At 34.9% G+C, this 16,353-nt stretch overlaps 1 protein-coding gene across 3 annotated transcripts in view; it reads right to left on the minus strand.

The window, feature by feature from the left end:
- Positions 1 to 2,418: 2,418 nt before the first annotated feature.
- Positions 2,419 to 16,353, minus strand: part of LOC105061134 (kinesin-like protein KIN-UA) — a 49,517-nt gene continuing 35,582 nt past the window's right edge. The window contains exons 18-20 of one of the 3 annotated variants that reach the window (XM_029260721.2): positions 13,326 to 13,469; positions 12,479 to 12,607; positions 2,419 to 3,095 (exon numbers count right to left, since the gene is read on the minus strand). In XM_029260721.2, the coding sequence (XP_029116554.1) occupies positions 2,938 to 3,095; positions 12,479 to 12,607; positions 13,326 to 13,469 (431 nt within the window). In that variant the 3' untranslated portion in view covers positions 2,419 to 2,937. The remainder of the gene's footprint in view (positions 3,096 to 12,478; positions 12,608 to 13,325; positions 13,470 to 16,353) is intronic. The other 2 variants (XM_029260720.2, XM_010945099.4) reach the window with 2 other exon arrangements.

Raw genomic sequence — 16,353 nt, forward strand, 5'->3', positions numbered from 1 at the left:
GAGAGCCAAATTTTGGACAGTTCGTTAGCAGACAAAAATATGCTAATTAAATAGGCAGAAGGACTGACTTGACAGCATAAAATACTAAATATATATGTGTGAGGTAGGCTGATGGAAAGACCTTCCCAGTTACTGTCTATACTTGACATGGAATCTTCAATAAACAAAGATGATGCAAGCTCAATTATAAGGATAGTTTCCATTAGCCACTTTAAAAAAGTACTCATTTAAATAAGATATCCATGTCGTCACTTGCATTGGTTCAATGGAAAAGATATGACTTGGTGCATGGACTCCATTTCAAAGGTTGGCAGATTGATTGTTAAAACATGAAAGAAATTGGCAGGCTTTGTACTCCTAAAAAGAAGAAGAAAGGGTTCCTTTTGACCAAGAGATAAGAAAAGTCCCTCCAAGTGACACCTATTGAGCAATTGATTAATGCAGAAATAGTATTTTATTGGATTCAAGATAAAATAATCTTCCTAAGTCCAATAAACCATAATCAGACAAATATAACAAGACAAAGAAGCCATGGGGACCAGAGATTAATTTATGTTCATCACTAACCGAGTCCAAATATTTTTCTGGTCGTATGGATGCCGTGCACACAATGGTTTTAGTGCAGAACGTATGACGGTATTGCTTACGTGGCCTTGGTGTTGGTTGGTGCCGCTGCAAATTGCACCGCATCTAAGCTGCAAAAACCAGGCATCCAACACTGATTTTTTTTTTTTTTCAAATTAAAATATTTTATTTTGAGTAGCAGAAGAATCTTTTGGAAACAATTTTGCCATGTCATTCTTATTCTTTGGTGCTGTAAGCTAGAACAGTGGTCCATGAATTTGATTGTTTTGATGGTGGATAGATACCATGTATATAATTTTCTGGTTAATATAAGTAATTATGCTTTTAGTGTTATAATTAGTATTCCTTGATGCCTCGTACAGGTGGTGATATCAAGTTAGGTTTGGATTAGCTAAGGATAAAAATATATAAAACTTTTACCTATACCTAGGCACGGGTCATTCGGGTCACTCATTTGACTTTAATCCCTAATAGGCCTAATCTAATATCAAATCCAATTCATACAATCTTTGATGGTAGAGTTCCAAAATGATTTACATAACTAGTATTAAAAGATATCTATGGACAAAAATTCTTATCCAAATTAATAACTTAATCAACCTAAATTATTTTGAGCCAAAATAGAACTTTACCCTTGTAGCCCAAGTCAGGCTAACTATACTTGACTCATTTAAAATTGGGGTCAAAAAAAATTCTTGCCACACTCCCCCCACAGTGGAGGGATGGTTTTCTAACTGGGTGCCACTATTATGGCTAAAAGTTATGACTTGACATGTGAGATATTGTCCACTCAGATCTATGGACCTTACGATTTTATCCCCTCTAGATTTCGATCCAAAAAGTATCTCATATAGGATGGATAGTTCCTTCTTATATAAGACAATATTCTCTGACTCACAATCAATGTGGGACTAAATGATGCCCTCCCTCTACCACAACACTACCTCTTTTTCAAGTGCAAGCATATGAAAGTCCAAGGCCTTAAGAACCTCAAAGGTATCTCATGTTGTCTCAACCAACTTGAAAAGCAACATTCATGTGGTATGTTCCATGCTACTAAACTAAAAGCTACATAATACGGACTAGGGAAAACAAATATTGACACAAAACTTGGGAGAAACATATTGGTTTAAAATCCAAGAGAAGAATTTTGACATAAAATTGAGAGTGGATAACTTTCAAAGTTCATATCTTTATCTTGATAGAAGGGTGAATGTGACCATTGCATATGACTTTTATCATATATTTCCCTGATCACTTTGTGAGCGCCTACAAATGGAACAATTTCTAATGTAGATGGACATCAAACCTGGGATAATAACTATATGGTTCTTGTATGTGGAGGTAGGAAAAGAAATGATTTACACGTATTGACTGCACAAACATATTTCATGCATTTCATGACAACATTCTCTACCTTGGTGTCATTGAAGCATCAATCAACTTCTTGTAAAATTAATCCATGTATAGGTGAAATAGCTTGATAAAATTTCAATCAGGAAGAAACAGTCTGATCAAATGCGCTAGTCTTGATTAATTTGGTCCTGCACAGCTTCTATTTATGAGAATCTCCCTTCATGGCTTCATGTCTCAGGTTCATACAACTTACAGTAAACCTGCTATAAGAGATGAGATCACTGAGGCAATGCTCCGTTTAAGCACTTACACCGGTTGACCATGGCATGGTTACAAAATCTCAAAAAACTTCTCATATAATTTATTTTAAAGTGGGGTTTATGCAGGTGTGCTTTCAGTTCATAATATGGGAAAGCAAATCTTCACTTAAAATAGATACCCATTACAAACGCTGCTATAACATTCAATGAGATTCAAGTCCATATTATGTTAGATACATATGATAAGCTTTATCCCTCCCACTTACCATTAAAGGAAAAAAAAATAAAGTTCTGTCTAATCTCAATTATGCAAATTTGTGTGCTACAGACTATGAGATGGTGCAGGAATTACAAAATTCTATACTCCAATTTGTTTTCATTTCTCTGGACATGTATATCACCTATCATGGTCCAAATATAGGCGACAAATGGGATTCCACTGTACTCATTATACATCTGGTTGGCTTCAAGTTACAACATGACTTTGCTTGCATTTGCCTCCAAAATCTAATTCTTTTGTGCTGTAAGTTAGTACAATGCTCAATTATTTACAAATGATAGTCAGTCTAGCTTAAGTTATAACAATCACAATATGCAATATAATATCTAGTTATGCTCAAAAATGCAATGGCACTTTTCCCATTACTCTCCAAATATAAGTTGCAAATGGGAAACCAATGTTCCCATAATCGGATCGGTTGCACAAGGAGTTGGCACTTTACAACATTAAATTCTTTCATACACCTCTCGTCTCTGCCAAAAAGGTTGGATTTGAATTCAAGGCCTTGCTTGCAAGGTTGCGCATATCTTCTCTTGAGGACTCCTGTGATATACGAACTAGTTCTTTGACACCTCCATTGGATACAAAATCTCTGGCATTATCCTCTGCAGAAACTAGACAAGCTTTAAATGTTTCCCATCTTTGAGGTGAAATATAAATGAAGATGTGAGCTTAGTTTAGATTCAAATATTGATGTTAAGAAAGATCAGGTGGAAAGATTCAACTTAAAATCAAAAAAAAAAAAAAAAAAGATAAATCTGTTTTGTTTTTAGGAGCTTCACAGGATGGTGGATGGTAAATTGAAAATAAACCAGAATAAGATGCATGTCAATTGTTTCACAAATATTAGGAGCTTCTCCTTCCATAAATTTTGCAACTACTAATCATCTTGCATGACAATCCAGCTTGAATAAAAATTATTAGGGTATATTGTAGAAGATGAAACAAAATGAGAGACCATATAAAGGATAGAGACCCTCAATACAAGAACCATATGTTTGTTTTGTAATAACCCAGCCTATTGGGCCCTAGATCAAGCCCATCTAGATTTAGGTCCACTAAGCCCGCCCAAAAAAAAAAAAAAGGAACTAGCAGACTCCCAGGAGTCTTCTTCTTCCTCCTCTTACCGACTAGAATAAGAACTCCTAGGGCCACTAGGAACCCTAGGAAGGCCTCTATAAAATCCCCCTTCCCTCCTCCATGGCTAGCCACAACAAGCACCGGATTTCTCTTCTTATTTTTCTAGTTGAAGCTGCGGATGTCCTCATCATGTTCGTCTCAAATTCTCGCAGGAGACCTCACCAGAGTTGGAGGTAAGCCCCGACCCTTCTTCCTCTCTTTCTTACCCTCCTTCCCATGGCTTTGTCCACCCTCGCCGGCCATCAGGTTCGTCGAGAAACCCACAAAACCATAAGGCCCTGTTTTGCTCTGTTCGGTCGGGCCATCTTCCTCTCTTTTCCGACCACCGACGTCGTTGTCTGCGGCGTCTCACCCATAGGATAGGACTTCATCTCTCTATCCCTCTTCCCTGAGGGTCTTGGCCGTCGGTGACCGGCCAATGACCGAAAAATTAAAAGAAAAAGCGACGGTCTCCTGTTTTTCCGATCTCTTCTTGATTTTTGCAGGTCGAACCTTGCCGCCGGCCATCCCTTGCTCCACCGCCACCTCCACCTGCTGTCGGACATCCAACCACACTGCCGCCCTTCACCGGAGCTGAGCCAACGAGCCTCCCCCAGTCCGTCCCTTGTTCGGCCAAGGAAGAGGAAGAAAAGAAAAGAAAAAGAAGGAAAAAAAAAGGAAAAGAAAGGTAAAAAAAATAAAATAAAATAAAATAAAATAAAAAGAAGAAAAAAAAAATAAGAGAGAGTTCTCTCTCTTTCCTCTCTCCTCTCTCTCCTTTCTCTCTCTTTCCTCTCTTCTCTCTACCTTCTTTCTCCACTTTCTCTCTATTTTCTCTTTAGACCTTTTCTCCCTCTTTATGGATTTTATCTCTCTAGGGTCTTTCTATTCTCTCTCTTTCTCTCTCTAATTGCATCACGGACCCTAGGACAAATTTGAGATGAAAATAAAATGATCTGAAATCGCTTCAAAATTCGTGCAGTAGGTTGGATCCCAGTCCGATTCTTATTCAAAATTTATAGCATCTGATTATGGTTAATCATATTGAATCACTCTGATATAACCTCTGATGATCTCAATCATAATTTCTTCATCTGAAAGATACGAAGATTCTCTCTCCACTCTCTCTAAAATTTTCCCTCTCTAAAATTCTCTCTTCATGGATTTTTTCTCTCTAGAAATCTTGTGGACCAATGGAGGGTCCAGATACTTAGACAAATCCCCATCTTGGTTGATCCTAAGACAAGTCCTGGATTTATGTTATTAGGATCGTTTATCCGTATATGATTTTTATATTTGATCAGGATCATGAAGAGATATGATTGTCTGCATAAGATGTCAAGTGGAATATCTTGTTTTCAAAATTCATAAATCAAAGAAGAACATTGATTTCTATACTTGGATCAGTCACCGGTAGAGATAAGAATCCCTGTACATGATCACCATTATATATATGCTATTTTACTATTAGTCTTGCATCATTGATTTTGCATCGTCGGATTTGAGATCGATGAATTTATTATATTTGAGATACTGTTATTTAATTTTGAGCATGAGTATGTTATGTCAATATATATGTATCAGAGATTGATGGCATGATTATATAGATATGACATATCTAAATTGATCATAATGTAAGTCGAAATTGATTTGATGAAATCAACACATAATAATTAAATGAAAAAAGAGATATGGTATGGACTAGCCTTGTTATATGGAATAGCCCGTCAGGAGCTTATGCCTGGGACTGCCCGCCAGAAGCTTATGCCTGGGACAGCCCCCACTGTCTTATAAGTGGATCAACTGGCTAGGAACTCATGCCTGGGACAGTCCGCCAGGAGCTTATGCCTAAGACAGCCTCTCACGGACTTTCGTACGTGGGACAGCCGGCCAGGAGCTCATCCTGGGACAGCCTTAAAAGGCTTTTAAGTGAAAATTGATTCGAATGATGACTGACTTGGTTAGTCCAAAGCCAGAAAGAAAAGATTAAAAATCATGTGATTATGAAAAGAGATGAAAAATAAGACATGAAATAATTGTTGAACAAAAGTGTTTCGCCTGTTAACATATGATGATGCATTTCTTTTGACAAGACAGATAATTTATAGATGTTTGCATTATTCCGGATATTGAACATAAAATTTTATGTTTTATTGCTTATCCTTACTTTCAGATTATATTATTATATTAGTGTGATATGAAAATTCTTACTGAGCTGTAAAGCTCACACCCCTACATTTTTTTTTCTTCTCAGAGTTATAGAATGCTCATGGTTGGCTATGGTTTGGATTTGCGGGTGAGCAGATGTATAGATAAAGTGTCATAATACCTGATGATTGAAAAAAATTTCAATTGTAATTATGCAAGTTTTACAAATTATTATTGAAATCAGATATTATGGATGTTGAGATTGTAATGAATTATTTTTGACGATGTATAGATAGTGTCACGATACCTGATCAGAGGATTGAAGGAATTTCAATTGTAATTATGCAAGTTTTATAAATTATTATTGAAATCAGATATTATGGACGTTGAGGTTGTAATGAATTATTTTTGGCCTTGCATATTCTTTAGGGCTTGCTCTAAAGAGTGTGCGGCCATCATGTATCCAAACCGATTGTTGGGTTCGGGACATGATAGAATAGTATCAGAGCTTAAGTTATGATCATTGGAGATTATAATATAAGTGATTAGGATATGATAAAATAATATCAGAGCTTCAGTTTAAGATCATTAGAAATTACGAAGAGATATCAAAGCTTTATGTATGATCAATAGAATGTGATAGAGTGATATCAGAGCATATGACTGAAGTGGTATCAGGATTTTTATAATCATTAGGGACTGTGACATTTCTAGGATTATAATCAATAAAGTATGATTGATAATATCAGAGTTTAAGGTTATGATCATTAAGGATATGATAGAATGATATTAAAGAATATAACTTAAGGTATTTAATCTTAAGATTATAATTATTTGAAATTGTGACTTTAGTGATATTTGAACTTAGATTATGATCATAAAGAACATGATAGACATAAAAAAAATGATTCAGTAATTAGATTTCGAATCAATAAATATTATGATGAAATTTATGCATAAGTGGTATAGGATATCTATAATAAAATTGACGAGTATATGTTGGATTTCAATTAGTAAAGTTGACCTAAGTATGAGAAGAGTTGATCCTGAAATGAAGTGTAAAGTATTGATAAGTTATGTTGAGTATACTAGATGATTTTGGAATGTTAAACTTATATAATTGAAGATCATAACATTTTTTCTAATTTGATGATAATTGTTTGAGCATTATAAATTTTGGACTTATCAAAAGAAAGTTAATTAGGGTTTGATCTAAGAAAAAATTACATCATATGAGAGAGAAATATTTTTGAGCATTGAACCCATAAGAGGTCATATATGAAACTCAACTTTAGATGAAAAATATACTTGAATTTTATTATGAGAATATGAGATATACATCTTGGTGAAATCTTTGGTTATTCAAAATATCATATTTGGATGTGATTGTTTTGATCTTTTAAATTACATTGAATTTCAAGTCAAAAGTTTGCTTTTCTAAGTGGATCTAAAAAATTTTGATGATTTGAATAAGAAATTAGTTTTGTTAGAGTATGATATATAGGTTATGATGAAATATGTAATAATTTGTATTTCATTTTTGGATTAGATTTCTTTTTTTTCTTGTGATTATTGAAGATTGTGGACTGTAATTCAAGACAGAATTCGGATTTCTGAGTTGAACTAAGATATTTTGTTATTGTTAAATTTTGAATAACTTATATAAGGGATAAAAATTTGCATGGATTTATTTATTGATGTGAAGGATTGTGATGAAGGAAGCTCTATAAGAAATAACTAAGTTGATTCTACTTACAAAGATGTTGACTTGAATTCTTCTAGCTTCTTCAAGTTGGAGTTAATTCTTTTAAAAAGGAAGATTGATTTGAAAATTATCTAAATGATTGTAAGGTAAATTTAAGGTTAACTCCAATTGATTCTAGATATGTTGGATTCTTGAAAAGTGATGAAACTTATGCAATGATTTCAAATATAGGAAGTATATCAAGATTTAATTTTAATATGCTATACCCAAAGGTAGTAAAGATAAAGAAACTTAAAGTTTTGCTCTAAGTTTTATATGAAATTTGAAAGTTGGATCTATCTTTGATTGATCTAACATACAAAGATATTCTTATCTTTTGATAAACCTATATAATTTGATAAATTAATATCAGAGTGCGCAGTAAAAACGTGGTGGATTAAATTGATTAAAAATATTAATTTCTTGATTCAAAAGATATTATGATGGAATACATTAGTTGCAAATAAGGAAAGATTTTATTGATAATGAAAGGATGCTACAGATTTTTGACCTAATCTGATCATAGCCGAGCAATTTCTGTCAGTAAGTTATTTCATTGCAGATAATACCAAGAAGAACCCTAGACATCTCAAGTTTATTATTAATAGCTTGATAGTTCTATTATTAGTGCAAACCTAGAATGTCTTCACACAAATATCATTTTTTTTTCTTTTTTTCCAAAACTTAACATTGCTATTCGAAATGACATAGAAGATTAAGGTTTTCTTAAGATGAAAGTCTATCTATTAAATTAATTGAAAGGTCAAGAGAAAAAAGAAATCGATGATTGTGAAGAGTGTCCAATATTCGACCTTTCTTTATTTTTACATCATAGGTAGTCTGAGATAATTATGAATATCGAGTGGAATGTATTGAAATAAATACTTGTGGTATGTTAATACAAGTCTAAAATATTACTGCTCTTTGAAAAAAAAATAAAAAGAAAAAGGAAGGAAATGAGTTTGAGATTTCAAATAATTTTCTTATAACAAGATCATGAGAAATAAATAATATGTAAGACATCATTGGAAGCGTGAGAATGACATGATGCATGTATATTTTTAGAATATATGACAAACAACGTAACTTAATTTCGAGAACGAAATTATTTTAAGAGGGGGAGAATGTAATAACCCAGCCTATTGGGCCCTGGATCAAGCCCATCTAGATTTAGGTCCACTAAGCCCGCCCAAAAGAAAAAAAAAATGGAACTAAAAGACTCCCAATGGGAGTCTTCTTCTTCCTCCTCTTGCCGACTAAAATAAGGACTCCTGGGCCACTAGGAACCCTAGGAAGGCGTCTATAAAATCTTCCTTCCCTCCTCCATGGCTAGCCACGACGAGCATCGGATTTCTCTTCTTATTTTTCTCGAATTTTTTTGTTGAAGTTGCGGATGTCCTCACCATGTTCGTCTCAAATTCTCGCAGGAGACCTCACCGGAGTCGGAGGTAAGCCCCGACCCTCCTTCCTCTCTTCCTTCCCCTCCTTCCCATGGCTTTGTCCACCCTCGCCGGCCGTCGGGTTCGTTGGAAACCCACAAAACCATAAGGCCCTATTTTGCTCTTTTCGGTCGGACCATCTTCCTCTCTTTTTCGAACACCGACGTCGTTGTCTACAGCATCTCACCCGTAGGATAGGACTTCATCTCTCTATCCCTCTTCCCTGAGGATCTTGGCCGTCGGTGACCGGCCAATGACTGAAAAATAAAAAGAAAAAGCGGCGGTCCCCTATTTTTCCGATCTCTTCTTGATTTCTTGTCGGTCAAACCTTACCGCCGGCCATCCCTTGCTCCACTGCCGCCTCCACCTGCTACCGGACATCCGACCACGCCGCCACCCTTCGTCGGAGCCGAGCCACCGAGCCTCCCCCTAGTCCGTCCCCCGTTCAGCCAAGGAAGAGGAAGAAAAGAAAAGAAAAGAAAAAGAAGAAAAATAAAGAAAAATAAAGGAAAATAAAAGAAAATAAAATAAAATAAAAAGAAGAAAAAAATAAGAGAGAGTTCTCTTTCGTTCCTCTCTCCTCTCTCTTCTTTCTCTCTCTTTTCTCTCTTCTCTCCACTTTCTCTCTATTTTCTCTCTCTAGATATTTTCTCTCTCTTTATGGATTTTTTCTCTAAGATCTTTTTATTCTCTCTTTTTCTCTCTCTAATTGCATCACGGATCCTAAGACAAATTTGAGATGAAAATAAGATAACCTGAAATCGCTTCGAAATTCGTGCAGTAGATTGAATCCCAGTCCGATCTTTATTCGAAATTTATAACATCTGATTATGATTAATTCATATTCAGTCACTCTGATATAACCTCTGATGATCTCAATCATAATTTTTTCATCTGAAATATACAAAGATTCTCTCTCCACTCTCTCTAAAATTTTCTCTCTAGAATTTTCTCTCCTTCATGGATTTTTTTCTCTCTAAAAGTCTTGTGGACCAATGGAGGGTCCAGATACTTAGACAAATCCCCATCTTGGTTGATCCTAAAACAGGTCTTGAATTTATGTTATTAGGATCGTTTATCCGTATATGATTTTTATATTTGATCAGGATCATGAAGAGATATGATTGTCTGCATAAGATGTCAAGTAGAATATCTTGTTTTCGAAATCCATAAATCAAAGAAGAACATTGATTTCTATGCTTGGATCAGTTACCGATAGAAGTAAGAATTCCTGTACATGATCATCATTATATATGTGCTATTTTACTGTTGGTCTTGCATCATTGATTTTGCATCGTCGGATTTGAGATCGATGAATTTATTATATCTAAGATACTGTTATTTGATTTTAAGCATGAGTATGTTATGTCAACATATATATATATCAGAGATTGATGGCATGATTATATGGATATGACATATCTAAATTGATCATAATGTAAGTCGGAATTGATTTGATGAAATCAATACATAATGATTAAATAAAAAAAAGAGATATGGTATGAACTAGCCTTGTTATGTGAAACAGCCCGTCAGGAGCTTATGTCTAGGACTGTCCGTCAGGAGCTTATGCCTGGGACAACCCCCACTGGCTTATAGATAAATCAGCCGGCCAGAAGCTCATGCTTGGGACAGCCCACCAGGAGCTTATGCCTAGGACAGCTTCTAACGGGCTTTCGTACGTGGGACAGCCGGTCAGGAGCTCATCCTAGGACAGCCTTGAAAGGTTTTTAAGTGAAAATTGATTCAGATGATGACTGAAGTATAGACTTGGTTAGTCCAAAGCCAGAAAGAAAAAATTAAAAATCATGTGATTATGAAAAGAGAAATGAAAGATAAGACATGAAACAATTGTTGAACAAAAGTATTTCACCTGTTAACATATGATGATGCATTTCTTTTGACAAGACAGATAATTTATAGATGTTTGCATTATTCCGGATATTGAACATAGGATTTTATGTTTTATTGCTTATCCTTATTTTCAAATTATATTATTATATTGGTGTGATATAAAAATTCTTACTGAGCTGTAAAGCTCACACCCCTTTATTTTTCTTTTTCTTCTCAGAGTTACAAAATGCTCATGGTTGGCTATGGTTTGGATTTGCGGGTGAGCAGATGTATAGATAGAGTGTCATGATACCTGATCAGAGGATTGAAGAAATTTCAATTGTAATTATGCAAGTTTTACAAATTATTATTGAAATTAGATATTATGGATGTTGAGATTGTAATGAATTATTTTTGGCCTTGCATATTCTTTAGGGCTTGCTCTAAGAAGTGTGCGGCCATCACGTATCCGAACCGGTTGTTGGGTTCGGGGCATGACATATTTCTTCTTGAAACTAAGTAATGTTTCTAACATGTTATATACACATTTTCATTAGATATATGATTTGCCAAAATTTCCTATAAAACAAAAGACCGGCAAAAGATTTGCATATATTGAGGATTACATGAATTAATTTGTATGTATAAGGCAATTGTTACTTTGTGAGCTATATGGATTGAAGTTCTAAGCCAGTGCCAATTCTAGGTACACTTGACTCTATTTTCACTGGACGTTGGGATAATAAATGGACCTTTTAGCTGCCTTCCTTTTCAACTAGAAAAAGTCCCTATGATAAATGATTGAAGTAAAATCATGGGCTTCATTTTACCCTGTAAAAATTGAGTCAGATAGATGTAGTGACAGAATTTTCTGATTGAAAATGACTCAAAATAAATGTCCAATAAATTAATATAGATGCAGAACCTTCTGGGGTGGTCCAAGCACTTCTTTCTTACATTTGGTAGCTACAAACAAATCGAAAGAAAATTTAATTCAAGCATATCAAACAATGAGGCAGACAGGCTACAGATCTATGGGTAAACCACCAGAGCCTCTAAAGTACATTCTTTTGGGGTTCTTACAAATGGCAATTCTTGTTACCTTAGGAGATCACATGATAAAAAAAAACATGGTTTTGTATGATAGAGCTGACTTTAGGTTCATGATGCATATATTTCTTGCTTAAAAAAACTGATCTTACCAGCAAAAAGAAAGGGACTATGGAAATGATGCAAACAAGGATTCCTTTAGGAATTTCCAAGCCCCCTTGGACTTCTGCGAGTTCTCTATGCTGAGTTTTAGCAAATTTGGTTGCTATGATAGTCGAAAGTTGTCTTGAAATTTCAGCATGATATTACAGTTGAATTTGAGTCAAATCAAATTACCAAAAGTTTAGTAGTTTTTATTTGAATGAAGAGTGCTGTGTTATAGTTGGCAAGAGTCTTATAAGTGTCCTAGTTGATTTAGAAATAATGTCAGCACGTTTATACAAGGGTTAGCCATAGTTATGAATTTACAAGGTGGATTCTATGAAATCCTGAGGCTGAACCTTTGGCCTAGCACTTCATTGTTTGCACTAGGATGGATAGGTTCTTGTATTTATTCAAATAATGATATCATACCAAATTACCCGAATATCATGGAAAAGAATATAAATCAGATATTAATGCAAAAAAAAAGTATTTATGTATCATGAACCTCAAATAGATGTACCATTTTGAGCCAGATGACAAAGAGCAAGTTCAATGTGGCGCCTTATCGGAGCTGAAAATGTTGTTGAACTGGAAATCATCCAATTAAGTGCACCATCTTCAATAAGAAGAGACCTCCCCCTTTTGTATCCTAGAGCTCAAACATATGAAAACAGAAATTAATACCTTTATAAATTATATCATAGTACCAACTTTTTACAAGTGAAGCATCATACACATGAATATCACATTTAAGAATAGAGGTTAAGAACCATAAAGCTTGCCCAAATGAGTTGTATAGATTGATATTTTATGCTTGTCTGCACCTTCTTGTGTACAACACTGGAAACCTCTTTGCAAACTCAATATTATAGATTCATCATCTTGGTAGTGACCAAAAGAATTCCTTACCAAAGATCATAACATAAACAATCCAATTTGAAGAAAGTAGTTACTAATGCTGCCACAACATAGTTGGCTATTCTACCATAAACACACCAGTAGCATGAATGTGACCATTTTTGTATCAACAGAACTTATGAACTGGAATGTTGCCGAATAACTAATTTGTGGATTCATTGAATTTTATGAATCTAAGATCCTACCATTCCCCCTAATTCCATCGACTATGAGTATTTTACTACACACTTCAAAAATTAATCTGGAATCACTAACAAATATTATTCAAGCACACTTCATCGAGATCTCATCTTCAGGACCATCATTACCTGCGGTGATCTGTGCAATCGGTTGGCCCAACAATTCAGAAAATGCAAGTGCGAGCATACTATATCTTAACAAAATAACATAACCTAACCAGAAAGCAACAATTAAACACTATAGGCAAGATGAGAACATAGGACAAGAACCTTGCTTGATTCCTCTCGATTCACATTTTGCAAAGTTTGCCATTCCTCTAGCAATCTGTGCTATCACGTCATTATTTCCGGATCTGACCATTCCCAAAAGTGCTTTTATTCCACCATCCTCTTTCAACATCATCCTTAACTTTTCTGTAAGATAAGAATTCAATGTTATATTACAATGATTCAATAGGAAATTACAGAATAAAATTAACATTCATGAAGAACATCTTAATACTCTTTGCATCATGCATATACACGCATAAATGTGTGATCATCCACACATGCAACTCCCCCTCCCCACCCCACCCCACCCCACACACAAAGGAGAGGGGGCGGGGGACGCGGGGGATCATTTAGCATAGGAAGTTCTATCAAGACGGCACATTGGAGAATTTTCCACCTAAAGAAGGCATAAGATTTGAGAGTTCTTTCCAAAATTGCCAGTTTCATTTCTAAAACGGAAAAAGGAAAAAAAGATCGTTGCAAGCCATTTTGAAGGATATGTAACTCTAGCAGAGACTATGCAGGATCAACACTATATTTTGAATCTTATTGCAAGTAATAAAAAATTTTATTGATGCCATACAGTGATATTCTTGCTACAAGTTATTACAAGGTACATAGTTCGTTGGCTTTAAAATAATATCAGATATTAAAGTATTAGCCTACCTATTGCAAACAAAGGACTCATAATTCTCGCAGAAATTTAGCCAGTTTAACAGAAAATTATAGAAAGAATAATCAGATCCTTTTCAACTTTTTTAGGTTGACGATTGTTCAAATAGAGGCAAAGCAATAAAGGCATAGACTATACATGAAAAAAGGGTGGCCAGAACTAGTGCATGAGGCTCCCACTACTGAAGGATGGGAAGAGTCGGACATACACAACCTTTACTCCGCATGTGGAAAGGCTTTCCATATTTCAGACCCATGGCATCCAGGTCACAATAGAGCAACCTTACCGTTATGCCCAGGCTTGTCCTCATGTAGACTATACACGGAGCTTGCTAGTTTGTGTGCATCATACATTTCTTCAAATCTAAGTAAACTGAATAAATGTCCAAGTTATTGGTCATGAATCATTGAGTAATGATAGAAGAGTAAAGGATCTTTGCAACCTCCACTAACATATGTTTTATTTGTATGGTAGTTTGAATTGCATAATGAGCCATTCAAATTTGGAAGCCGGGCTGTTGACTTGGCCTTCTCATGCATGGCAATTATAGGCCTCTGACTTTTTTCCAGAGAAGAAGAAGAGGAAGAAGAAAGAGAAAGAAAGAGGGTATCTGACTTCAGGAACATCTGCAAATTATTGTTTCTTGAAATTCTCAAGTAAGAATCTTATCTGAACTCTACAGGAAAAGGAGGTGACTGTCAGAGTATGAAGTTGTCTAGCATGATTGGCATCTTTGACCTGATGTCCAACTGCTAATCTCAGGTCCAAGAAATTAGTTAACCTTGCAAGCTGTGATAATACACAACAAAATACTGGAGGCCTATTTAGAATCTTTTTTGAGTGGAACATGAGACTCTACCCAGTCTAAGTGAGTGGATGAGCTGGTGTTATGACCCATTCAGCAGAAGAGTCTTTCCCCTTTGATGGAATAATATAGGAAATGCTTGTGCCATTGTTCGTTGCTACAGCCAATCCCTTTCTGCTTTCAAGCTCACACCCACAAAAGCGTTCACAACTTTGTTATTTCTATGTCATAAAAGTTTCCTTATGTTACCATCTGCCCATTATATTGCACCCCAAAAGCATCTCTCCACTTTTATTATTTTTTCTTTTCTAGAAAAAATTTCTAGAGAAAAAAAAAAAAAAAAAAAAAAAGCACCTATCCACTTTTGTGGATCTAGTTTATTCAACCAAATTCATTTTCATCTATTTACATCATTTTGTATGATTGATCCAAGATGTCGAGTCAACCACATTGTAACATCATTTAGCTATTGATTTTGGGGGTTCATAACAACTCCATTTCACTAAAATTGCACCCATTATGCATTTATTCTTCAAATTTTAAATCCTCTATCAAATATAATTTAGCATTCAACCCCTATCTATGTTTCATGATTAATATATTTTAGTCCGCAAATAGCATAAAACATAGGACCTCTTCCTTGATATAAATAGCAGATTTATATACAAAAAGAAATAATGAGCTCAGTGCAGGCCTGACTACAGGGTAATTGCAACTGGAAAGTCACATGCCACTATTATTGCTTCTGACACTTCTTAGTTCTTACTGCCCTTGGATACACATTAATTTCAGTGTATCCCTTATATACAGTTTATTTCTTAATAAGCACCAAAGTACATTCCACTGAACAATACCAGAAGCATACTCCAAATCAATATAGATCATCTGAAGATTATTTATCTTTTCTTGGTGAAATCCCTAGGTATGTCCTAATCCCCACATATACATACCGTAATCACTTGAACTCTAAAAAAAGAAAAAAGAAAAAAAGAGCATAAAATAGTTTAAATTATAATTTTAGACAAGCAAGTCTAAGCTCTTAACTAAAGAAAAGACCTTAAATGATGCAAAATGACAACAATTTTCCTATCCCATCAAAACACCATGATGTTCAGATTATTCAGTATTTTGATGCATCAGATATGTAAAACAAAGGCCCCATAAAATTGAATATGACAATGCTGAAATGAATGTAAGAAACAGTTAAGCCTTTCAAACATTTTGCTTGTGATTTTATTCAAAAAAAAAAGGAATACTGATGAAAATCCAAACATGACACTAACCAATTTACTTGGTATAAATCCTAGAGACACTTGAACATGGCCTTCAAAGGATAGATTATTTTGGTTTGCACCACAATAGAAAGGAGAACACCCTAAAGACAAACTCAAAAGATAAACATAATTAATCTGCCCTCAAGCAACATCAATGCTTTTATACCACTTTGTATCACATAACATTTGACTTAGTCTAAAAGTAATGCTTGTGTTTCATAAATCGACTAGTGAACATTCGATATGTTTCATTGCCTATGCATTTAGAAGAAAGAA

Source organism: Elaeis guineensis, chromosome 11 (genome assembly GCF_000442705.2).
Source record: "Elaeis guineensis isolate ETL-2024a chromosome 11, EG11, whole genome shotgun sequence".
Classification (NCBI taxonomy): Eukaryota; Viridiplantae; Streptophyta; class Magnoliopsida; order Arecales; family Arecaceae; genus Elaeis; species Elaeis guineensis.